This window comes from Nelumbo lutea, chromosome 7 (genome assembly GCF_056320005.1).
Source record: "Nelumbo lutea isolate HS-2025 chromosome 7, American lotus-T2T, whole genome shotgun sequence".
In the NCBI taxonomy this organism is placed as follows: domain Eukaryota; kingdom Viridiplantae; phylum Streptophyta; class Magnoliopsida; order Proteales; family Nelumbonaceae; genus Nelumbo; species Nelumbo lutea.
Genome location: NC_142690.1, coordinates 30180555 through 30208166, shown reverse-complemented (window position 1 = coordinate 30208166; position 27612 = coordinate 30180555). Strand labels below are relative to the sequence as shown.

At 38.0% G+C, this 27612-nt stretch overlaps 1 protein-coding gene across 4 annotated transcripts; it reads right to left on the bottom strand.

Moving 5' to 3' along the window:
• Window positions 1–4387: 4387 nt before the first annotated feature.
• On the bottom strand, window positions 4388–27612 carry GRX4 (glutaredoxin 4). Of its 4 annotated transcripts, XR_016102162.1 has the most exons (8): window positions 27494–27612; window positions 20918–21075; window positions 19291–19419; window positions 19050–19149; window positions 14777–14843; window positions 8678–8778; window positions 4745–5608; window positions 4388–4663 (listed from the first exon to the last, which is right to left on the bottom strand). XR_016102162.1 is itself a non-coding variant. In XM_088954439.1 (7 exons), exons 2-7 carry the CDS (start codon window positions 20990–20992, stop codon window positions 4616–4618), a joined length of 498 nt encoding a protein of 165 aa, XP_088810565.1. In that variant the 5' UTR covers window positions 20993–21075; window positions 27494–27612; the 3' UTR covers window positions 4388–4615. The 4 variants fall into 4 exon arrangements, 2 of the variants coding, with proteins under 2 accessions (XP_088810565.1, XP_088810566.1); XR_016102161.1 differs by lacking the exon at window positions 8678–8778; XM_088954439.1 differs by lacking the exon at window positions 8678–8778 and having other exon boundaries at window positions 4745–4823.

Genomic DNA, 27612 nt, shown 5'->3' with positions numbered 1-27612 from the left:
AATGTTAGGGTCCCACGCCATACAAGGAAACCCAATTGGGCAACAGTTTGGAAGGCCAAGTGAATACAAAACCTTAAATGGGCCTTAAGCCCATTTCGAACTAGGCTAATTTGATTAGTCACTTAAAGGGGCGAATTCTGAGATGGATCAGCTGATAGGATTGGACCAATAGCCTATCCACTTAAAGAGTCCAAGATCTAAATAATATTTAGATCTGGAAACCTCCTAATTAGATTAGGAGATGGCTAATCTGATCTGCAGACAAGATAAGGGTTATCCCTTATCACTTAAAGGGACTTCTTATCCAAATATGATTTGGATCTCCAACTCCTAATGGGAATAGGAGTTGATCCCTTTGAGATTATAAAAGGAGGGGGCGGCAGCCTTAAGACACACAATCACAAGCAACAGATAGTCTTGTCTTCAGAGCTGAAATCACAGAAGAGAGAATTCTGCTCCCTATAAATACTCTCTTGCCGCCTCATTCCTGCAGTCGCCGCCTACAGCAGTTCGATCTCCAATTCTTGGGAGAAATCAAGATTGGATCATGATTCCAATCTTTTGGAGAAAAGATTGGTGGGAGTTGTATTCACAAGCCGTCTAGGTGATTCTTGAGAAGGATCAAGTTCTTTTGGAAGAACACTGTTGATTTTGCTCCACCCTGCACTGCGTCATCTTCAATGGGAGCAGATTTTGGATCCTTCCTTGGGCGTGAACACCTCCATTGAAAGATATTATTTCTCTGTATCAGGTATTATCTCTTCCTACTCCTTTTGGTTCAGATCTGGTTCAGTTTATGGTTCAAGAATGATCCTTGAAAATATGATTTTCTAAATAGGGAATTCGATTCCCAGTTGAAATGAGAGAAAAATTTTTGAAATTCGCCCCCTTATTCCGCAATCTTTGGGCGTCCATATGATGGACTTCCTATCCCTTCACATTTTTATGTTATTATTTATGGGAAATGTTCCTAATGCAAAGTGGAATGTGCCTGTAAAGAAAATTCAATTGTTTTGTCTGAGTCTAGACTGTCAAGTGAGTTCATTGATTTGAGAGATGGTTGCAATGATGCATTTAAGGGAGAGCTGGATACTCTTATATCAACATCCCACCAATGTGACGGCCAATCATCAAGGTTCCATGATGGGTGATCAATCAACATGAATGGTCACACATGATTCAAACCATACTGATTTCGTGGGTGTTTGGCATCGATGACATTTTTTTTAGAAAATGGTGTCATGTAGGTGTTACATCGGATAAAACGGTGTTTCAAACAATGCCCTCTTATTTAGTACTTTTTTTCTGGAAAAAACATTTCTCCAGGTCTGGATCAATGCCAAAGTTAGTGTTTTTTGAGAAAATGGTGCATTGCTGCTAGTGGTGCAATGATGTGGCATCATCATCTTAGACATTGGATAATATCATCATGTTAATAGGACCAAACAATCTTATACAAGAGAATGAAGAACCAAATGGGAGATCTTGAACACACTATAAGAGCCTAACCATGCGATTAGACAATGGAGAAGCTCTATAGGTCACCTAGGATGAAGAAGAGCATGGGGATGGAGACCTCCCTAATGAAGCAGGGATGAAAATTGATCGAATCGGATTCGAATTAGGGTATATTTGAATCTGATCCAAAAAGGAAATATAACTGTTTAAATAAAGAAAATAAATATATATAAATATTTTTCAACTATTTTCATCAATATATATACATGTTTTTATAAAAATAAATAAATGATATAAAAATTTTACAAAATTACAATATAAATAACATATTTATATATATAAATAACATATACAAATATATAGCATATATAAATAAATGAATACATAACATATATATAGGATAGGGGTTGAATCAGATCCAATTATCCAATCCGATCCTGAAAATCCAGAACAGGTATATCCAAACAATATAGGATAGGACTTGGAATCAGATCGGATGATGATATATCCATTTGCACCCCTACCATCAAGTTAACCCCTTAGTGTTGGCTATAAATTCCATGAATGGGCAGTTTCAAAACTCACCATTGCAAGATTATTAAACTTTGCAGTTTCAAGCATTTTAATTCTAACAAATAGAAGTTAGGAACGCTCAAATTATTTTTATGGTTGATTATTTTCTTTTTTTTATTTTTGGCATTGTGGTTGATTATTTTCATACCCTGCAGGCAATGAGCTCGAATTTCCCAAGTCTAAATTGTGTATCAATTAAGGAATCAAATTTTAAGAAGTACTTTAGGTATTCCACATAATGGATTATCAAGTGATATAATCCAGGGTTAATTATTGATATATACCTTGTTAACCTTTTAAAAACAACTTATATGTATCTTGATGATCTTTTCAAGGTTTAAGTCTAACAGATAAATAACTGATTATTTAACGGTTCATTAAGTTTTCAGAATTTGCCATTTTCTCTCTCTCTTTTTTCTCTTCTTTGCTCCTTTCTCCCTTATTTTCTTGATGCCACAAACCAGGGGTGTTCACGGTTGGTTTAATCGAACTGTGGGATTATTTTTGAAACCGAATAGGGGTTATCAGTTTTTGGAAAACTGGTAATTGAAACCGAACCAAAGCCGATCAATTTTTTGGAAAACTGGTTATCAGTTTTTGGAAAACTGGTTATCAGTTTTTTGGTATTTTATTATTTACAATATATATTATAGAAAAATATATAAATATATAATAGAAAACTAAAAATATATATAAACTATTATACTTTAAATAATAAATAATATATCATATATTATAAATATATATTTATATATAATGTATATTTATTAATTTATAATGTATAGAAAATATAAAATATATAATATATATATATAAGTATACATAAAATATATATGAATATATGAATACCGGTCAGTTTGATTAATCGCTGGTTTTCTATTTTGGTTAACCAAAACTGAACCGATACCTTTGGTTTTTTCAAAATACCGAATCAACTATTTCAGTTAACCAGATTTTTAGTTCGATTTTTTGATTTTTCTTGCTCACCCTTATCACAAACCCAACGCTGCTTGTTCATCAATCATGTTATCAAACTCAAAACGAGAATGAGTGAAGAAAAGGTGGAGTCACCAAAAAAAACTGGGGCAGTTTACAAAAAAGAAATAAAGGTGTTCACAGACTGAGCCTCGCTTTCGGATTCATTGTATGATTAGATTATGAGGCCAAATAACATTCTTGATTAATGCAGGGGTAAGTAAAGTCAATCCCTGATTTGGAGAACGATCCGCCGCTCCGCCCAAACCAGCACCGGACTATAATTGGTAGACAGTTGGACGACAACAATGGTGTAGGCATTGGTTAACGAATTTGGTGGAGGGTCAGAAGTTGGTGTGATTTGTCTAAACAAAATTGTACTGATGCAAAATTATGGTAGCGCAAATGATTTGAGTGTAAATTCTAACTTATTTTTCTTTTAAATTTTATCTTATTTTATTTGATTACAGTATAAATGAAGAAGTAAATTAAAACATGAAACAGAAAAAAAAAATAAAACCCAAAATAAAGTTAAACCAAAATTTGCTTTTTTTATCCTTTGCACTCATGCATTTGTGCTAGTGCAAATAAAATTGCACTGCAACCAAACGCAACCTAAGGGCAAGCTACTGACATAGGGTAGAGAGCAAAACAGGGTGGAGAGCAACGAGTAACAATCTACTGTTCTTTGCCATGCCAGACTCCGAAGGGTACAGTCCAATGTATAAGATATACAAAGGTAATTAACCCTGATTTTAACATTGAGCCACCAGATCTTTTTTTTTGCTCAAGTTGTTATGCAAGGTTCAAAATTTTGATTAGTTACGGGCCATATCGGCCGATGCGCATCGTATCGGAGGCTTCCTGAAACACCCTTACAAGGGGTGTTTTAGGGTTTAAATCGGTTCAGGGGATAGACAGGCCTTAAACCGACCCCTCTGAACCAGGTTTTATAAAACCTAAAAAATAAAGAGAAATGAGGTTCGATACAGGCCGATACACCAAAAAAAAAACAAAGAGAAATGAGATTTGGGGTATCGGCCGTATCAATATTTTGAACCATGCTGTTATGGCTCCTCGAATTGGAAGGCTTATTTTTTGAAGATACAATTGGTTTACATGTTCATAGTATTAGATATGGTTCTTGATTCATGGTTGTATTTTTAATGATTTTTTGAACACTGTTTTATTCTCATTTTCCGTTAGATAATGGTTAATAAAATTTTGAGGTCAGTGTCCCTCCATCCAGAATTTTTTTAAACAAAAACTTCTTAAAGAATCTTAGTTTACAATTACCAAATGGGGTGGACTTGGATCTAGACTCTATAACTCATTTTTGTCACCAATGCGTTGAACATAACCATGCTTAATGCTTTTAGCCTTTTATAAAAGAAAATCTAAGCAGCCCAAGTCTTATTATTGAATTCTGTGAACTTTAAGAAATCACTTCTCTTACAATAGAGTGCTGCCAAATAAGGTGAACAAATATGAAAAGGAAATTATAAAAGATCCATGCACCCCCCTAGAGAGCCCACACAGCGTGGCGAGCAGCAGATCCCAAGTGCCCCCTAGACTCTTATCGTCAGTTGTAATAGCTTTCACCTGACTCTTAATTGTCAACAGAAATATCCTTGAGCTTTTCCTTCAGCTCCCCAGACTGCATTGGATGGACAAGGAAATTAGAGCAACCAAATAGAAACCAATTTAGGTCAATACACATTTGATGTAGGATCTTTACCTGATGCATGTTGAGAATAATATCTGAGCCTCCAATAAACTCCCCCTTAATAAATATCTGTGGAAATGTAGGCCAATGGCTGCAGGGACAGATTTCCGTATTTCACAATTAAAACAAGCACTACATGTAAAACTTTTGATCTTATGATGCACAATAGATGGGATTTGTCAGATAATGTATTCTCTGAACAGTTGAAACTAGACGAATTTCCAATCTGACCTTGAATTTTCTGAAACTCTGGAATTTGCAATCCCTACTTCAAAGAATTCATACTTTCATCTACTTTTTTTCCTTGGGCAATACTAGCATCATGGACTGTGTCCACCACCATGGATGCCTAAAATCACAAGACAGCCTAAAGATGCATCTTAATTCTTAATTCAATACATGGGATTATTAAGTGTAACATTTTCTTCCGTTGGTGATACAAGGGCTACTTGGCCCAAGAAAAAGCATTTACCTACTCTCTTCCAACAGTAAGAATATAAAACAGGTAGCATCTCTTTTTTTCTTTTTTTTTTATCATTAACCAAGTTGCATTTAGTTTCATCAATGGACGTCATACTTCAATGGAGGTTGAGGCTGATAGCTTTGGCTCTCTGGTAACTGGGGGGTTGAACAAGCTCGAAGCTCCCCCATTTCCCTCCCATCTGTTCACTGCAAATTGGGCATAATGTTCAGTTTCTGAACAGGCGCCTCTTGAGAATTCCTTTCAAGTGAGGCAGATGAGGCAGCCCACAGGTCACAATCCGTTACCAATTTCAACCCGCAACCCGTTGGTGCAACCAACAGTTAGTCCCTATCCGCTTGTACTGCTGCCCAGATTGTAGTCTTTGGTTTCTCTGCAATCTCAAGGCTTGGTTCCTGTGAATAGCATTTGCAACAACAGGCTTGTATCATTCATGGAGAGAGAGAGAGAGAGAAAGAGAAGAAGAGGAAGATATGATTGAGAGACAAAAACCTACTACTACTGGCTGCCGCCAGTTTAGTTATTTATATTAACTTAATATAAAAGGAATGGGAGATTACAAGTATGCCCCTGGCGGCACTCCCTAGAAACAAATTAATAAGAAAGAAAGAAAAAAACTGACTGACAGCATCTTAACACTAACAGCAACTATAAAATAACAATTAAATAATCCTCACAACACTCCCCCTCAAGTTGGGTTGAATATGTCTATCATGCCCAGCTTGTCACATAACTCATTGTGCCACGAGTGTGGAAGCCCTTTTGTGAGGACATCAACGAGTTGTTCCTTGGAGTTGACATAAGGGATGCAAATTTCCCTTTTTCCCAATTTTTCCCTTATGAAGTGTTTGTCCACCTCAATGTGCTTGGTCCTCTCATGTAGGACAGGGTTGCTGGCGATGTTTATGGATGCCTTGTTGTCATAGTAAAGAGACATAGGATTGTGAACAACAACTCCAAACACCCCTAGAAGATTTTTTAGCCAAAGAACTTCAGCCACCCCATGTGCTGCTCTATATTCAGCTTCAGCACTTGACCTTGCTACCACACTTTGTTTCTTGCTTTTCCAGGTCACTAGGTTTCCTCCCACAAATGTGCAATACCCACTCGTGGACTTTCTATCATCCACAGCACTTGCCCAATCAGCATCTATAAAGACTTCCACATTTAGGTGATTATGTTTACTGAATATTAGACCTGTTCCGGGATACTTTTTCAAGTATCTAAGAACTCTCTTTGCTGCCTCCATGTGTGGTTTCTTAGGAGAGTGCATGAATTGGCTTAGAACCCCAACTGAATAGGTAATGTCTGGACAGGTCATGGACAAATAAATCATCTTTCCCACTAACCTTTGAAACTGTTTCATATCTTTCAGAGGTTCACCATCACAGTCACCCAACTTGTGGTCAACATCCATGGGAGTATTTACTGGCCTTGCACCTAATTTGCATGTGTCTTGTAATAGATCAAGGTTGTATTTCCTATGAGAAATGAAGATACCCCTTTCTGAGCGAGCGACTTCAATTCCAAGGAAATACTTCAGGGGACCTAAATCTTTCACTTCAAATTTAGATGCAAGGAATTGTTTCAATTTTTGTATTTCTGAACTCCAATTTCCTGTAATGATGATATCATCCACATACACTATCAATACAGCAACATGTTCCTGACATCTTTTCACAAAGAGTGTATGATCAAACTGACATTGTTTGAAGCCTACCTGCTGAACTACCATGTGAAACTTACTGAACCAAGCTCTGGGAAATTGTTTTAAACCATAAAGAGACTTTCTCAGCTTGCACACTTTATTTTTACTTCCCTTGGCACAGAATCCAGGGGGTTGAACCATGTATACTTCCTCCTCTAGGTCATCATTTAAAAAAGCATTATTTATGTCCAGTTGATGCAATTCCCAATCAAGGTTAGCAGGTAATGACAGGAGAACCCTAATTGAGTAAATCTTAGCTATTGGAGCAAAAGTCTCATCATAGTCAACCCCGTACACTTGAGTGTACCCTTTGGCTATTAATCTTGCTTTGTACCTTTCAATTGTCCCGTCTACCTTGTGTTTAACTGTAAACACCCACTTACACCCCACGGGGTCTTTCCCCTTTGGAAGATCCACCAATTCCCAAGTTTGATTTTTATGAAGAGCATCAATCTCATCTTTCATGGCATTGGGGCATTTTAAGGCTTCTACAAAATTTCTGGGAACAGGGATGCAATCAACTGCAGATAGAAAGGCTCGGTATGAGGGGGAAATGTGATCATAGGAGACATATTAGGTAATGGGGTGTTTGGTAGTGCATGACCTGACTCCCTTTCTTTGAGCAATAGGAATGTCAAGGTCATCCACAGTAGTAGGGGTATCAGTAGGTGCAACAGGGACTGGACTTACCTCCTGGGAGCCTAACGGTGTCGGTTGCTCAATGTTTGGCTGCTCCACATATCACATTGTTGATCTCGACGGCATGTACATTGGAAGACACAAAAGGGAGCAAGGTCTGGAATAGAAGGAAGGGATACTTGGCAGACCTGAACCTGCTTCTCCTCTTCCACACTACTACTCGAGAAGAAGGGAAGAATGGCTCATACTCAAAGAAGGACACATCCATAGACACAAAAAACTTATGACTAACGAGATCAAAACACTGATACCCTTTTTGAGATGAGGGATATCCAAGGAAGATACAAGGAATGGACCAAGGGTCTAACTTACCTCGAGACGGAGACAGATCGTGGACAAAGGCACGACAACCAAAAAATCTCATAGGAATGGAAAATAAAGGGGACTGAGGGAACAACAACTGATGAGGGGCCATGTAGTTCAACATTCTGGAGGGCATGCGATTGATGACATAAGCAGTTGCAAGTATAGCATCCATCCAAAACCTTTTTGAAACATTCATGTGTAACATAATCCCGCGAACTACCTCAAGAGGTGTCTGTTTTTTCTTTTTGCAACACCATTTTGTTGTGGTGTTCTTGCGCATGAGATCCTATGAATAGATTTGGGAGGCAAAGAACTCGTTGAACTCACCATGGAAATATTCTTTTGTATTGTCGGATTGAAAGATTTGTATTTCAACATGGAATTGCGTAAATACCATCCTCTGGAAGTCTTTCACAATCTTTGGAACTTCGTCTCTACTACGCATAGGGAATACCCATGTATAGCGAGAGTAGTCATCGATCAATGTGATAAAGTACTTATATCCACCCTCAGAGATTATAGTAATAGACCCCCATACATCAGAATACACAACATGAAAATGAACACTTGATCTTTTATTATTTGAGTGAAAAGTTGTTCTACATTGTTTGGTCAACTGACACATTTGACACTGGAACTCTGACATTGAACATGACTTAAATAAAACCGGGAACAAAGACTTTACTATTTCAAAAAAAACATAACCTAACCGACTATGCCACAAAAAAAAATTGACTTTTATTTGACTGACCATGTGACTCTGAGGATGACACCGAGAGACCAGCTTTGTTGTCGAGAATGTAGACCATCCACTAGGCTCCCTCTACCAATCGTCCTCCCAGAAGTTGGATCCTGAAAAACACATGAACCAGGAAAAAATGTTACACTACAGTTTAAAGAGCTTGTGATACTACTAATTGAAAGCAAATTTATAGGAAGTTGAGGGACATGCAATACACAATTCAGGTTAAGGCCATGGGGAAGAGATATCGATCATTGGCCTGCAATGGAGGAGAATGATCCATCTGCAAGTCTCACTTTATCCCTTCCTGACAAAAGGCTATAAGTCTGAAACAAGTTCGGCTTACCGGTCATGTGGTTGGAGGCCCCTGAGTCAATGATCCAAGGGGAACCAGTGGGAGTGACATGGAATGCAGAAGTCGCATTACCTGACGTAGATGCAAATGATGTAGAAGTACCAAACTATCCATCTGTCACAAAGCCCTACCATGACTCCAAGTGGTCTTTGAAGGAATTCATTATATCTTCCTTGGGGTCAGAATTAGTAAGGTGGTCCCGGGTAGTACCGGCAACTTGAGTATCTTGGGTTGCCACATGTGTTGCATTATGTGTTGTGTTCATCTTCTTCTAACCTTGCCCTTTACCCTGTTCTTGGTTCTTCACTGCCCACTTGGGCTTCCCGTGAATGTCCCAACATGTGTCACGTGTATGTCGTGAGTGCCGACAGTGGGTACAACTTGTCTTTATCATCAGCCTTCTTGGTGTCACTTTTCTTCCCCATGTTGTTATTACTCATTGCAGCCAAAGCAATTTGTTTCTCCCCCTCGGTTGTAACCATCACACTCCACCTACTTTCTTCCGATTGAATAAGGGCGTATACCTCGTGAACCGACGACAACTCTTTGCTTCGTAAGATCTGAACTCTCAAGGGTTCATAGGCAGGGCTCAGTCCCAACAAGAAGACAAACACACGCTGCTGAGAAACCAACTTCTTGTAGGCCTTAGCATCGTCATCATGTTTCCACTCTATAGCCTGATAATGATCCAATTCTTTCCACACGGAGGTAAGGGCTGAATAATAGGAAGACAAACTGCGATTTCCCTATTTACAGGTTGAGGATTCAGCTTGCAACTAGTAAACCTTGGCATAATGCCTTTGCTCAGAATAGGTAGTTTTGGCCTGTTCCCAAATCTCACTAGCGGTGTCTGCCCACATAAAGTTCTTCTTCACATCAGGTTCCATGGCTGCAAGGAGCCAAGACATCACCATACTGTTTTCTTGGTCCCATCTATCATGTTCAGCTGTCTCACTCTTGGGTTCTTTCACCCTCCCATTTATGTAACCAGCTTTTCCCCTTGTCGTTACATAAAGTTTTACACTTTTAGCCCACTCCAGGTAGTTTAGACCATTTAAAGGGGTAATGGGCATGGGAAACATCATGTTTTCACCTCCCATACCAGCTGTGCTACGGGTTGGTGTAACCCCAGATGAAGTTGAATCATAGTTTGCCATTGAGGAAGAGAGTCTACACTACAAGAACCAGAATAACAAGTGTACCAGACTAGATCCCACACAACTACACCACAGCCACAATCAAAGTGCTAAATCCCCAAGAATTTTACTTCTGAAAAAAGAAAAAAAAATGTTGAAACCAGCCCAGTGCTAGTTTGGCTATCAAAACAGCCCAGTAATCAATCCAGCAACCAGTCGTTAAAACAGTCTACTAGCAATTTGACTACAGTGCATGCTTACTAACAGTCCAACGTATGTACAAAGGTGTAAACCCAAAAACAAGGCCTTCACACCATTGACCACAGGAAAAAACAAGGAACACGTACCCTGTCCAACACCTGTACGAAGGTGCAAACCCAGAAATCAATTCTCACAGCATTGAACAAAGAGAAGAGTCTTTACAGCATCGCCCCTCTTCTATTGAGATTTCCTTGGTGTTATGACCAAGTGTTAGACAGTTTTGTATGCCCTTAGCTTCAATCAAGATGATGTACTTTATGAGTTTATTGTAAATGAATAAAAGTTCATATTTGATTCATATTCCCTTGGTATGTTTCTGTGTAATACCCTTAAACTGGACACTTAATGAGACTCGTGTTCATTTAGAATGTTCACAGCCAGTGGGTCGATCAGGGGAGACCTATCCTGACAAGGCTGACACTGTGGTGCCACCAAGTCGGTTGGGGTGGCCTGTCTCAGCTGTCAAAGTGAGACCTTAGGCACATACAGTGTAGAATTAATTGAATCTTTGAACTGGACCAGATTTCCAGTATTGCCCTAGACCTTGGAGATTGATGGGCAAAACTGGAAAGTTACACCCGACCCCTAGACTCGATTATGATACTGCACTAAGTGTCGGATTGGGCTGTCTTTGATATACCATTCAGTGAGATCCTTAGCGGGGGTCAAAACCTGGGTATGTTGGGACAATCTGAGAATTCATCTGAGTGGATGATCATAATGATAGGATCAGCCCCTTTGTCGAACAAAGGTAATGATCGGGGATGCACTCTCACTAATGGAAACCAAGATTGCCGACAGCCAATTTCAATCGTTGAGATTTGTTTTGCAAAATATATTTTATATAAAAGTATATATATTATGGTTTCTAAAAGGTTTGCAAAAGGTTTTAATTCTCGGGATCCATATGAGCAGAGAGTGCAACATTGTTCCTTGCAGTTGAGGGAGAGGTCCTCTCTTGTCGGGCAGTGTATGATCATTATGGGCTGAGAGGTTAAGTGTAAGACCATTGAGGATAATACCTGATGGGCTAATTTTGCATTTGCCCACAGTCCATGGGTGTTACAAGATGGCTTGACCCAGGGACCACTTAGGTTAAGTGTTGGGCCCATAGAGACCATGAGATGGTCTTCACGGGGTGCACTGTCCATAATAGTGTATTCGGCCAGGCCTTGTAACAAAGGCTGGACCGAACCCATGTGGCTAATGTGTAGATCAATGTTAGGGTCCCACGCCATACAAGGAAACCCAATTGGGCAACAGTTTGGAAGGCCAAGTGAATACAAAACCTTAAATGGGCCTTAAGCCCATTTCGAACTAGGCTAATTTGATTAGTCACTTAAAGGGGTGAATTCTGAGATGGATCAGCTGATAGGATTGGGCCAATACCCTATCCACTTAGAGAGTCCAAGATCTAAATAATATTTAGATCTGGAAGCCTCCTAATTAGATTAGGAGATGGCTAATCTGATCTGTAGACAAGATAAGGGTTATCCCTTATCACTTAAAGGGACTTCTTATCCAAATATGATTTGGATCTCCAACTCCTAATGGGAATAGGAGCTGATCCCTTTGAGATTATAAAAGGAGGGGGCGACAGCTTTAAGACATGCAACCAACACACCCTTGTCTTCAGAGCTGAAATCACAAGAAGAGAGAATTCTGCACCCTGCGAATACTCTCTTGCTGCCTCCTTCCTGCAGCCGCCGCCCCCAATAGTTCGATCTCCAGTTCTTGGGAGAAATCAAGATTTGATCTTGATATCAATCTTTTGGAGAAAAGATTGGTTGGAGTTGTATTCACAAGTCTTCCAGTTGATTCTTGCGAAGGGTCAAGTTCTTTTGGAAGAACACTGTTGATTCTACTCCACCCTGCACTGCGCCATCTTCAGTGGGAGCAAATTTTGGATCATTCCTTAGGCGTGAACACCTCCATTGGGAGATACTGCTTCTCCGTATCGGGTATAATCCCTCCCTACTTCTTTTGGTTCAGATCTGGTTTAGTTTATGGTTCAAAAATGATCCTTGAAAATATGATTTTCTAAATAGGGAATTCGATTCCCAGTTGAAGGGAGAGAAAAATTTTTGAAATTCGCCCCCTTATTCCGCAATCTTTTGGCGTCCATGTGATGGATAACCTATCCCTTCAGGAAGAACCCAAAGAAAGCAGTCGCAAGTGACCTGACCAGTACGATTAGGTTTCTCTATCTTCCACGTCCAAGAGATCAAGAGAAAAAAAAAAGAAACTGAGAAAAAGAGCTTGGTTTAGATGAGAGTAACGATTCTTTATAGCCCAAAATTATGCTCTGATACCATGTAATCATTCATGGAGAGAGAGAGAAAAAGAGAAGAGGAAGATATGATTGAGAGACAACCTACTACTACTGGCTGCCGCCAGTTTAGTTATTTATATTAACTTAATATAAAAAGAATGGGAGATTACAAGTATGCCCCTGGCGGCACTCCCTAGAAACAAACTAATAAGAAAGAAAGAAAATAACTGACTGACAACATCTTAACACTAACAGCAACTATAAAATAACAATTAAATAATCCTCACAACAAGGCTTAAATGCAGTATGATGCCTAGGGGCAGGGGGGCACCTTCAAGACAGGCCCAGGTTATCAGAAAGGAAGGTGCCTTGACCACAGTCACAGAGCTCGAGGACCATGGCTCCTCTGAGGTAGGTGTTGGGGAATTGTTGTTGCCCAATTCTCAGACCGCTTCCCACTCTTTTGGGACTGAAAACCAGGCTGAGCCTGTGGCTGGCCATGTAGGAAACCCGAGGCCAAAGGATGAGATTCCAAGCCTAGTTCAAAACTGTTCATAGTAGTGTTGGGAACAGGCAATGATTTTTGGCAAATTTCTTGGGGTGCCTTTAGCAGATGGTTAGGAGGCTTAAATATGCAATTGGTTCAGAGCTATGGAATGCTCAGCCATGATGTCTGGTTCACACAATCTGGCTTGTAGTTCTAACTCATAATCTGATTTGGATTTGGATAGTGTTATTTCAGGTTGTTCCTCTCAACTGCTTAGTAGATAGTCTTGTAGGGGTGAGAAAATGGGTAGGTTCTACCCAGAACCAAATGGAGCCGACCTCAAACCGGCCTTGAACAAACCCGACCCGGTCTTTACAGGGTAGGGTTTGGCTCCAAATTCTTGGAACCGACCTCGGTGGGGGTCGGTTCCAGGGTCTAGAGGTTTACCCTACCCAAACCGACCTGATGAACCAACCTTGATTGGCCTTGGTGGAACCGGCCTTGGAAACGACCTTGCTTTGAAATAAATCCCAAAGTATTTTTAAGGGTGTGAAGATTTGAGCCCAAGCACTCATGGTTATAAAAGCCATGGTCTCAATTGACCATCGAGTTACTTGAGTGATTTGATCATTTGTTTTCATTCTAATATTTGTATGTGTATAATAAATAATGTAAAAGGCATAATTTAAATAAATAATGTAAAAGGCAGGCAATATTTACCAAATTTAAATTATAATGGCAAATTTTAAACCATGTATTAATATATTATGATAATTTGCATATTAGATTATTCAATTTAATCAATAAAGATAATATAAGTTTTAAACTATATATTATCATTATTGAAAATCAAGTTTTTGAAGGACATGTTTCATTTTTTTTCTTGAAGGGCGAGAGTAAAGAAAGAACAGGTTCCACGGGTAGACCCTGGAACCGACCCCGGAACCGCCAAGACCAGAACCCACCTTGGAACCGACAGGGTAGGTTCCGGTTCCAAAAAACCTGGAACCGAGGTGAGCATGAGTTTTCGGTCCAGTTCCATGGAACCAAACCGAACCAAGATCAACCCATGCTCACCCCTATAGTCTTGGCTGTCCACTCTTGATTGTTTTGGCTATGATTAAAGTTTGAGGCTTGTCTATCACTTTGTTTGCAGAGTTTATGTTCAATTCTTGCTTTTACTAGCTTTTGTTCTTTACGCTTGGCTGTTCTGAAGGACCTAGTCCCAATTCTTTGTAGGTTCAGGTCTAGGCCCCTTTTTATAGTTGTTGCATAGTCTTTGGTATTAGGTGTTGTCTAACTTGTCTCTCTTTGAGGCTCTATTCGTTCTGCTCATGTGTATACCTCTCCTTTTAGTTTCTTAATACATTACCTTTGTCAAAAAAAAAAAGATGGGAAAAATAACTTTCAATCGGTTAATGATAGCAAAGACAACTTCCTAAAGAAAAAAGGTTCTGTAGATGAACCTATGAAGAAACATAATTGACTTACCTGAAGGCTTTTACCATAACTTTTAATCTGTTAATGATAGCGAAGACAATTTGCTAAAGAAAAATGGTTCTGTAGATGAATCTATGCAGAAAAATAATTGACTTACCTGAAGGCTTTTACAGCATTCTTCAATTCAAGATCTTCCAAAATGTTTCTGGCACTTAAAGGAACATCTGTGAGCAATACCCATTGCAATAAATTCATTAGTGTTGGTAGACTTTGAATCAAATTACACTGGAAAGAGCCCCCCCCCCCAAGAGAAAGAGAGGGGGGGAGATCTATACAAAGAAAGAAAATTAAAAAAGAACCAGAAACATTTATTAATCTCCTGTCCTCTAGTGTTTTGCATTTAGGAATATTTCTGCTCTCTTTGATTGCAGATGGGTCCCCTCACAAGAAGTGGTGAACTTATTCAACCCCAACTTCCTGAGGCACAAGGAAAAGAGAGGAAAGGTCATGTGAGAGGACAGTACAAGATGCATTGGTTTGAACAATATGGGAAGAAAGGAACAATAGAATCTTCAATGAGAAGAACAGGTCTAAGGAGGAACTAGTGGAAGCTATCTTAGTGAGAGCTGCACACTGGGTAAAAACATTGGAGCCATTCCAAGTTTTTTCAGTCAATGACATTATTACTTATTAGAACTTGGTCTGAAGTAGTGCAAACAGGTAAACACATTGAGGAGGTGATAATGGATAAGAAGCCCCCAGCTGTAAATAAACTGAAAATGAACTTTGATAGTAGCTCTATGGGCAACCCAGGAAGAGCAGGCCTTGGGGGAGTGATTAGAGATCATCAAGATTTGGTGGTAGTGATGTATTCAGGTCCAGTTGGCTTAGGAAATTCAATCAAAGCAGAAATCTTGGCACTTCTACAAGGTTTGAGATTAACACAACAGCTTGGTCTCAGAGATTTGGAAGTTGAAGGTGACTCACAACTAGTAATTCATTGGACAAAGCAACTCAAAGCAGCACCTTGGAAATATAGACATGCTTCTAGGGAAATTGATGTTATTGCAAAGCAACTAAATTAAAACTTCAGCTGGGTGAGAAGATCTGCAAATGGGGTAGCAGGAGTTGACAGGCCGAGTCTTTTCTAGGCAAACTTCTAAACTTTGTTACCAAAGGGTGTTGGAATATTCCAACATTTGTATTAAGTTTTAATCATTAATATGAAATCCTTTCGCTGATCAAAAAAAAAAGAACCCAGAAACATGAGACCACCAAGTTATGAATCTGGGAAATAAATTGTGGTACTATCACTCTTTTTTTTAATCTATAAGGTAAAGTATTTCATTAATAACAAAAGGCCAAAATACAAAGGGCCACTGTACAATGAGAAACTGTACAGCGGAATAGACAGCAAAAACTAAGAAAAGCCAGTCTCCAAAGCAACCAAAAAACACTATAAGCTTCTTACAAAAAGGAAATCAGGCTCAATAAAAGAACAAGTGTGTCTAGCTTTAAAAAGTGGATGATTTGTCAGCCACAAAAACACCATCCCCATAATCCTGTTGAGCACCTCTTCTTTTGATTTCTGCCTCCTTTCAAAAATTCTATTATTTCTTTCACCCCATACTGCCCAGAAAACAGTACAGGGGAGAATACTCCAAGCTACTTTTCCAGCCTTGCTGAATCCTCCTAAGAACCAAGCCTCTAGGAAACCCTTCACATCCGCCGGGAAGCACAATTTAACTCCAAAAAGTTCTACCAGTCTTGTCCAAACCCAGTAAGTGAAGCCACAGTGCAGTAACAAATGGCTAGTATTCTCCACACTACCATTACATAATGAGCAGTCCAGATTTTCCACTTCTAAGCCCCTTCTGGCTAAACTCTCCTTGATTAGAATCTTATCCAGCACTACAGACCAAACAAAGAAAGCTAACTTTGAAGGTACAGGCCTGATCCAGATCCTGTTACTCAAAAAGTGAGAGGTATCCTCCCTTGATAGACAGTTAAAAAAGGACTTCACTGAGAAGGAGCTTGATTTCTCATACAACCATTTCCTTTTGTCCTCCCCCGTTCCCAGGATCTTGGCATCATACAAAATCTGCAGCAAATTGACCAAAGACTCCACTTCCCAGTCGTTCATGTTCCTCCTGAACAGAGGGTTCCAGGTAAAATGACCATTTTGCCTCTCCATATAATCAGCCACTGATGCATCCTTATTTACAACTATCTCAAACAGATCAGGGAACAAGGTCCTTAGGGGGCCATATCCACACCAATAATCCTCCCAAAAAAGTGCCCTATGGCCACTTCCCAGTTCCCACTTCATATTTTATGCCCTTCAAGAACTGAGGACAAATTCTCTGGATAGCCTTCCAAACTGAACATCCATAGGGGGATCTTACCTCTTCTGTCTCCCACTCCCTGCTACTAGAACCATACTTTGCTATAACTAATCTTCTCCGCAAATTGTCAGAAAGCTCATTAAATCTCCATAGCCATTTCCCTAGCAAGGCTGAGTTGACATCTTTCACTGATCTTATCCGTTATCCCTAAGCCTCCCTTTGCCCTGGATGAGCAGATTCTCTTCCAGTTTACCAGGTGACATTTAGATTCCTCCTTCCAACCCCTCCACAGGAAATCTCTCATCTTTTTTTTCTAAAGCTGCAGCCCATCTGGACTCTGGCTGGATTTTTTTTTTTTTTTTGATAAGCATCTGGCTGGAAAAAATTGATCACTCTTCCAACGGCTAAATATTTTTTTACATTAAATTTATCAAAAAAGTACAAGAAATTCCCTGTACAATGAGAATCTGAAATATATTTGTTAAGTTGTCCGAGGTTGGGTGGTTCTCTCAAGTTTCTTTAATGGAGAAAGTTTGTTGTTTGCAGTGATTGTAGAAGGGTGTGGTGGTGTTAAGGGGTGTATTGGAGGGTTTTTTTTCTTCTCTCAAGTGACTTCTGGTCATCTTTCTTGTAATCTCTTATTCCTTTTAATAATTTTTTTATTCCTTTTAATAAATTTTATTTTACCTTCACGAAGAAAATCTGAATAAAGGGTATATAAACATATAATAGACATAATCAAAAAACTCAACTATGATTTACAAAAAGATTATTATCCTTATCAGAAAAAAAAGTATTGTATGGCTTCCTTTTGAAAAACTTTGAATTTGTCATCCACCTGTGAAGCATATCCAGCATGCTTCTTAAAAACCTCATCCACAGAAACCTGTTTTGCTTCAAAGATTCGGGCATTTTCTCATTCTCCACACAGACCAAAAAATAATAAAAAAGAAATTGCTGCTGGAATGATGCCCCAATCCGCTCTGCCACCTTACTCAAACGCTTCAAATACCATGCTCCAAGGAAACTGTAATGCCTCCTGGAAAACACATCTCTAGCTGAAAACAGATTCATCATTCTACACCATAACCCATATGAAAAATCATAGTGCAGCAATAGGTGGGCTGCTGTTTCCAAATTGCTGCTACACAGAACATAACCCAAATCATCCATTTCTATAACCCTTCTCATCAGGTTCTACACAGAACACAACCCACATCCCCCTATCCTCCCTTTCCCCAACCTGACAGCCCAATCTTATGGATTTCCACTATGTTCATGTGCAAGGGTAAATAACTAAATAAAAAATGTTTTACAAGCAGTGCTAACAGCTGTTGTGATAAGATCCAATAAATGCTATGAGTATAAAATAGCCATTATGAACCATAATATACATTAAAGCACCCATTAGCAACCCACTTTGAAGTAAGATAATTTCGTAATTTTTACTGATGAAAAAAAGGATAGTTTCATAATTTTGTTATGAAATGAAGAGCGTGTAGGGGGTGCTAGAAGAGGAGGTATTAATAAATAGTGCAAAAAATAACATATACCTTCATAAAACTAGAATTACTGAAGCGAAGGAGGTGATAAGCAAGATGAAGAAGAGGAAGGCATTAGGACCTGATAGTATCCCAATATATGTGTTGAAAGGTATGGATAAGGCATCTTTTATTAAGTTCTAACAGATACACCATGAGAAACAAAATGTTGGGGCATTTTTGTCATGTGCTAGTGTGTGTGTGTGTGTGTGTGCGTGTGCGTGTGCGTGTGCATGTGTGTGTGTGTGATGCAAACCCAGAACTGACCTTATTAATAATTGGGACACATAATACACCCAGACTGTGTGATAAGGTCAGGTTGGATGGGGTTTGGCCAGACCATTGATAGCCCTACCTAAGGTTCATTTCTCAACAGTGTAACATTGTAAAGTTTGAAAAATGAACTAAATTAAGGATGGAAAAATTAGTTTGGGGTACAAATCAAGCATATAATTATCATCATCAAGCATATGATCAAAAAAGAAAGAAAGAAAGAAGGAAGAAAAAATAAGAGTAAATCCAAATCAAGAACATGGAAACTTACTGTATTGTTTCAGCACTCTAACTGCCAGTGAGCTGAATCCGCATTGAGGAGCCTCAGGAATCCCTTTCATATAAATCATCACTGGGTTTTCCTTGACATCCTGTAGATTAGAAACTAGCCATAATCCATAAACAAGAACCACGAGCAAAGGAGTGAACCTCAGGCAGTAATATCTTAATCCAGCTTAACTAAGAAAACAATGTAGAAGACTAGTTTTCACAAGCTGATAGGAAAAACACACCTGCTCAACAATGTCCTTTGTGGAAAGGCCAGAATTCACAACTTTGGTTGTAGGTCTGAAATCTTCATGACTTCCTGGATCATCTGTAGTTGAATATCTCATGCCATGCTGGTATAAAGATCCCGACACCTACTTGGCATGTTTAAATCAGGAAATGAATTTTGCCTCCATAATCTAGGTAAAAGAAATAGGATACTTGGAAAACAGAAGTTTGTGTTATAAGTTTATAATGATAGTCATAAGTCTATTTCAAGCCTAAGCAAACAAGCATTCATATTTCATAATAGCTCTCCAATCATGATTTTCTAGCTCAGTGCATTAGTCTTTTCCTTTCTCATAATAAATTATTCTGGTTGTGCTAATGGTCAAAAAACAAGCAGTGCATAAGCATTAAAGACTGGTTATTATAAGCTTAATCAGCAACCCACTAGTTCTGTCCCATTAATGCACTCATTTCATAAATTAACAATGAGTGTTTCCTGCATCTATACATTCTCTGCTCACTAATTTAACAGACACAATTTCTTTTCTAATCTTTTCAACTCCTAATGTTTATTGCATAGTTGGCAAGATGCTAAAGTAGCAAGTATAAAAAATAAAGGTGATATAATATGAAAGAATCAAATATTAGAAAGTAGATAGCAAGTATCAAACACTAAAAGTGATAAAACATGAAAGTGTTAAACATTAAAGGCAGAATGGAAGCAACGTTACACAGCCTATGGGAAGAAAACAAAGGGGATGGAGCTAGGGCTGTCAATGGATTGGACTTGAATTGGATAAAATCCAATTAAATTGGATTTGGATAATCCATTATGATCATTGGATTGGAGTAGACCATACCAAAAAAACATATTATACTATTGGATCAGACTGCACCAGTAACCAATTGGATCAAATACAATACAATCCAATGTTACCTCCATGATTTAAATTAATGAAATTATCAGTCTTTTGTAATACCAATAAATGGCATAGTAGGACACCATCAATCTTAGTAAAACTTTTCAGCATCCACCATGTAAATGCCTTGAATAACTGAATGCCACAGTGCCTCCCTTTCTTTTGGGAACCTAAGAGTCATTTACCCAAGAAAGCCTTACTCCTTTCTCGTATCCTTCCTATTCCAAGTCCACCTGCCTCCCTTAATTAACACACCTCCTCCCATCTCAAGAGATGACTGTTACCATAATTACTTTTAAAATCCCACAAGAAATTTCTACTTATCTTCTCAACATTTTGCACAACTCTCATCAGGACTTTGAATACTGACAAAAGTAAATTGGAAGAGAAGATTGGAAAGAGTGGATTTAATTAATATGACCATCCCTCTTTTAGTCTTTAATGGGTAGCAGATTCTTTTTTACAAACACAAATTCAATATTACCAATAACAAGTGTGGTACTTTGATTATATCGTTAGCCTCTTATCTCTGTTATTCAATGGACCTTAAGTCTCCCTATTACCTCTTTCCAAATTATATTAATACTAAATAAAAACGTTAACAGACTATTTGAGTGGTAGGTTTTTTTTTCATTTACAAACTCAAATTCAGCATATAGACCTCAACAAATTTTATTTTCAAGTCAAACAAAAAATTAAAATAACTTAAAGTTCATGTTCATACCACTGTTCTCAAAGAATGTGAGGCATGTAGACCAGTAACACCTCTGACAAGTAAATTAGACAATGACCTAGCCATGATATTATATACACAGGTGCGTGTTCTTCAACCTTGTAAATATGATATGTTGGAGTTTGAAGCAATATCTATATGTAATTTAGCTGCATGGAATAATATTAGTATCAAGAAAAACATTTAGAAAAACACAATGTATTCAAGTGAAGCAATCTTAAGCAACTAATAGCATGCCATATGACTCCATTGGGATATCATGCATAAACCATCCGAGAAGGGGAAGTCCAATAAGGTACAATAAGATTAAAGATCGAAATTTGAAGCACCACTAATCAAACAACTATAACAAACAAATGAATCCCCAAGTGATTACAGAATACAGATACAGGACAGAGTGAAGAAAAACAATGTCAGCGTTCCCATACACTATCAGTCTATCACAAGATCATAATCAAGATTAAAAATACTGCAACATATTGGTGTGTATCAGCTGATATGAATCAATTTTCAGGGTCACCAATGTGCTAAATACAACAATTTAGGATAAATGGTCTTATAGAAAATAGCCTTCCCAAAGATGGCCTGATCCAAAGCTCTTATTTTCTATGTGTTCCATTCATTTAATCACATTATACACAATTATTGTGTAGAATGCATATCAATACTTTGAACCATGAGTTTAGAATTTCAGCATTGTAGTGACCCAGATTACTACAGATTACAGCTTTGCCCAGAATAACTATATATGGTTATTATGAAAAAGTTCAAATGGCTAGTTAGAGACATGACAGTTCTTGTGAAATGGGAAAGGCGGTCTGCAAATGGAATGGGTGATTATTTTGCGAAGATGGGGGTGTTTAAGTCTGAACTGTTTTTGGCTCAGTTGTAATTTGGGTCATTGTTGAATGGGATCTCACCTTGCGTCCCTATTGGGATAGTTTCTCTTCTAAATCTTGATGTAATCCCTCTTTATTAATAAAATGCTATCATTTATCAAAAAAAAAAAAAAAAACTATATATGGTTACAGTTTTTTTTTTTTGATGAATGTATATATGGTTATAGTTATTTCCATGCTTGGAAAACTTTCTTTGTGGATGTTTTAACATTTTATTTTTGACCATTGAGAGGTTGTAACATATCATACAAGAAGACCTGTTGAGTAAATCAAATATAATGTTATGTGTCAATCCCAATAAAAGTAGAAAAATTCACTTGCATAACCTAAAATAAGTAGTTTAAAGAAACGAAAACACCAATTGGCCTTTTTATCAATAACACAAATTGGATTTTCTTTCCAATAAATTCAAAGTAGAGCATCCAGATGAACTAGGTCATACATGTCCAAACTTAAAAATAATACAAAACACAAAAAATACTCCTTGGTTATGATTATAAGTTGCACAACAAAGTAAAGCCACCTAAAGAACCTACTATATCTACTCCAACTTATGCAACAAAATTATTGGTTTAATTTTCCACTCAGATTTTGAGGCCAAATTAAAATCAAAGGGTTTTTCTTTTTTTCCTATTTTTCTTTTTTATTTCCTTTTTGTTTATTCCTGGTTCTAGGTTAATGCATGATTTTCCCTTTTTAGTGCATGTATAGGTTGTATATTCCTATAAACAAATGCAGTTTTGCATGTTCAAGTTGTAGAACCCCCAAAACAAGTGTATTTGCAAGTTTTCTATTTATAAATTTGTGTCCAATTATTCTCTAGTCTTAAAAAAAAAAAAAAAAAGAACAAGTGCTCTAGAAAGGAATAAATCTCTAATCTAGAAAAAAGAGACATATCAAAAACAAATAGGAAACAAGGATTCAACTATGTTGCCGGAAAGACATGATACCAGAAAAACTTATAACCAATGAACCAGCATCATGAAAGTGGTAACCAATCGGGTGGGTTTTCATCAAAATTCACAGGGGCTTTTGATTGATTAAAGACTTCCCGGTATCATGTCTTTCCAGCACCATAGATTTTTCCGGGAAACAAACACTCAAAATATCACCATCGTTGCACAACCAAAGTCCTGATCATCAAGCATGGGAAACTTTCCAGGTCAGCAGGTTCTTTTCTGGTTTACAGATCATGTAGTCCAGAATCATGGTTTTAGTTAGGCAAGCCCTTTATGCATGGAACTAAGGCAAATGAGCAGGCAAGTAATTCCATCCAATCTATGAAAACAACAGAGACTCAAATTAAAATAAATTAAGTAGAGTTCAATAAGAAGTTAGAAAGAATTAAAATAAGTCATAATGCAGATTATTTGGTCCTAATCTCTTTGGTTACCATGGACATTAAAGCTAGTATTCTGATGCATGCTTACATCTTGACCAGATGATCTAAGAGTGAGTGGGATGACTAGACTTTGGTTTTTCAAAATTGACAACAAAAGTTATGTATCCAGAAAAGTTCTATAGAAACATAGCATGAAACCTTCTTGCAATTTGTGAACACGGACAAATTTTATCCACCCCTTAGTGCCTGTTAGGGAGGGCTTTCAAGCAGCAGCTTCTGGATTTGCAAGGTGCACCCCGCTCCGCATAGAAAACCTAGAAGCTATGTTTGGTGAAAACACCAGAAGTCCTAAATAGGCTTTAATTCAGCCTAGAAATTGGCTTTCTGGTGAAGTGGGTTTTAGCAGCTCAATGAAAGCAACTCAATCAAAGCTGAAGCCCTCCCAAGCGAGCCCTTAGTAATCACATAGCTTTGGCTTTGCAAGCAATTCTTAAACTTCACATCCTACATTTTAGTTTGGTCTCCAAGCAATGTTAGCATCTGCACTTTGTAAATATTTCTCTCTTCAAACTTAGAAAGTAAGTCTTGGATCAAGTTGCCTCACCGTTGGTTAGGACATTTTCAAAGAGAAACCTCCTCACTATGGGTGCTCATGGGCCAGGCTGGGCTTAGCACATACAATATGTGTGTAAAATATATGTCACACCTTGTGTGTGTGTGTGTGTTAAAAATGAACTCATTTGAAGGAACTAGGAGTAGCTTTGATAGATGATAAAACGAGTAGAAGTAAACTAAGATGGTTTGGTTGGAACAGAGAACTATCTACAACACCCATAAGAAGTGATTTATTATAAGTTAAAGGGGCTAGCAGAGTTGGGGACAGACCAAAAAAGGGCATGGATTAACGTAGTAAGAAATTATTTAAGGGCTCATATTTAACAATGGATATGAAACTGAACAGAACATAATGGTAAAAATAGGTTTCATGTAGCTGACACCATATAGTTAGGATAAAGCTTGGATTATGGTGATGGTGACATATTACATATATTACAAGCTCAGCCCCAAGCTGAGCTAGACACAAAACCTAGGACTAAGTCTAAAAATTTGTGGGCCAAGCTAGAAATAATCACCCCTAGTCCCCTACTCATCAAAATATTCCGGTATTGTCCATGGCACAGCACCTCTTACTAGGCCAGGAGCCAGCCATGACAATATTCATTAGTCAAACAATTAATATTGCAAATTACATTTCATTCATTCTCTACTTCAAATATAATTTCTCCAACAAAAAATTAACTTCAAAAAGTAATTAAATAACTTCCAGAAATATTAGCATACTAATGATTTGTACGTTAAATAATGGAGTTTATAAAAATAAACAATCCAAAGGGGTGGGAGCTCACATTTGCTAATTACAACATTTTCTTGTAGCTACTCAATTTTGGCCACCCTATCCTATCTCAATCACCTAATCTGAGGCTCTGAGCCTACCCTCTGTCCAACCAAACCTGTTACAAAACCCCCAAAGAGACCCCATTAGCCCTAGGCCTCAAAACCCCATCCAAAACACAAATTTAACCTTCTTTTTTTATCAGCAACACAATTGATTCATTAGATTAAAAACTAGAGATACAACAAAGAGTTGTGGGCACAAAACAAAGCACAAACAGTAACTATTCACTATTTACAGAATTGCCCAGAACACAGATTGTCTTTGAGCTCCTTGCTTTGCAAGACCATCAGCCAAACTGATTGCAGATCTCCTTATCCACCTTATTTGGACCATCATGTCTTTAGAAACCTGCTTGAAACCCCTGAATTCATTCCTTAACCTCCATATGATCCCTTCCCCCTTTTTTTCAGCCAGCCCACAACTACATTTGAATCACCTTCAATAATCAGCTTAGTAATCCCCATTTCTTTAGCTTTCTCTAAAAACACAAATTTAACCTTCCAGCCACTAAAACACAAAAACCCCTTAAAATGCAGTCCATTTGTCCTAAAATATACACCTTGAATGGCTCAGGCAAAACCTTAAAAATCAGCCTTCAAAGCCTAAAATGAAACACTGAGACAACACGAAATTAAACCATGAAAACTACTTCAAAACACTGAGTTCCGATCCTCAAAACCCTCTTCAAATCTCCAAAAACAACCCCAAAAATTGCCTAAAAAACTCATCCAAACCCATTTGATTCCCTTTTGATGTCCCTATTCAATAGAACCCTAGCCAGACTCATATGATTTTCTTTCAATGGCCCTAATCAATAGGACCAATGAAATTTGATACCCCTAACCCCCAATCAATTAACAAGACATCACCATTTAAACCAAGGAACCAAAATTCGATTACACACCAAATTTCATAATTAGACTCCAAAGATCAACTGTTAAATCTTATGCCATACCTTTCCAAAGATCAAGATCAAAAAAGCCAATAAAAGATCAAATTCACATCATGTGGCTTCAAATCTTCAGATCATACCATACCACTATCACTAGGACATTGAAATCAAGTCCAACATCAACCCACACCCAAAGATTACCATATCCACCATATCCATCTTCCATCATTTCTCTCATTAGTTTCCGATCTGACAACCTTGATCAAGCACATATCTATCACCTAATTAGGCCCAACCACTTGATATAGAACCTCAGAATACCCCTTCATACCAAACCTCAGCCCCAAATTCCAATATCTTACACCCTCTTCACCTTAGATTCCATTATAGTATTTTTTTATAAAGATTCCATTCTAGTAATTCTAATTAGTTAACACTTTGAGACCCTAAAACTACCCATTCAACAAACCAATGACCCAACATCTACCATCCTACAAAATCTCATGTCAAAGCTCCTTCATTTGACCCATGAACCAACCCAGATTTCATTTCAAGACCCTTGATTGGCCAATCAATTTTAGCCTTAAACCCTTTAACCTTTATATAACCACATCAACCATCCTACCCACCTGATTGAAAATCATTCTTTTTCATCAAGTCCCATTCAACACACCAATGACCTAATATCTACCATCCTATGAAATCTCATGTCAAAGCTCCTTCATTTGACCCATGAACCAACCTAGATTTCATTTCAAAACCCTTGATTGGCCAATCAATTTTAGCCTTAAATCCTTTACGTAACCACGCCACCCATCCTACCCACCTAATTGAAAATCATTCCTTTTCATCAAGTCCCAGACACCTTAAAATACCTTCCACTAAATTTCACTCAAGATCTTCCCCATTTGGCACCCTAACAAGACAAGATACCATTCCAGTCTTCTTCATTAGCCAAATTGGAGCTTTAAATCTGCGTTTGTATGACTACTCCATACCAATCAGACACTATTAGTGAACTCAAATAACTTAAAAATATCCACCCATTAAATTTCATCCAAAATCTCTCTAATTTGGCCCTTCATCAAACTAAGAGTCCATTCTAGCCTTCCCCATTGGCCAAAAACCTGAAACTTTAATTCTACCCATATGACACACCTTTAAACAAATCAAACATCACCACCAAGTTCCAGATGCCTAAAACTATCCGCCCATCAAGTTTCATTAAAAATATCTCTTATTTGACCTTGATTAAACCAAAATCCCATTTTGGGTTCTCCCATTGGCCAAAACCCACCAACCCCTACATCCCCCTTACCCAAGTCTTGCTAAAGTACTACATCTTGTTTCCTTTCACTTTCTTTACATTGTTTGCAATTTGTTCTGTAATTAGTTTCTTACTTGTACCGCTTAATACAACAGTCAAGTAGCTCTTGACATGTTCTTCCTAATGAGCTTCATTATGAGATAGTGGCCATGTTTACTAAAGAATTATAAACTACTACAAAAAAGAAGCACACATTTAATGTCATTTTACTCATTTGGCTACTGATTGAACATAGCAAACTTAACGAAACTCATCCGATGTCATCTCATTGCTGAACGGTACCAAACATTGGCTAGAAAAAAAAAAAAAAAAAAAGATCATATTCTCCAAAAGACAATTGCAAATTAGTTTGCAAATAAGTACCTCCGACGTTCAATACGTTGTGCCCAAAATATTCATTAAGATGGAAGCGACATTAATCTAGTAAGGCTTTTTTTTATTGTAAATAGCAGCAAAATATAACTGCCCAACAGGGCATCGTAGTCATGAAAAAAAAGAACAAAACTGCCGAATCGGTTGTTTGAATCAGCAAGGGTTTGGTTCAATTTCAATATACTATAGAATATTTAATCTAGCAGAGCTCTACCGAACAGAACATTATGAATGAGAAGAAGAACGAAAAACCGAAGAAGAACAAGAAGAGGGATCTACCAGTTCGTCTCTCACAGTCTCACCCTAAATCCTTTGCGCAGCTTTGTCTTCGTCTTTTCCAGCGCCCATGTTAATAAGTACTAGTGGGACCCGTACGATGCACCGGCTGTGTTGAGTGA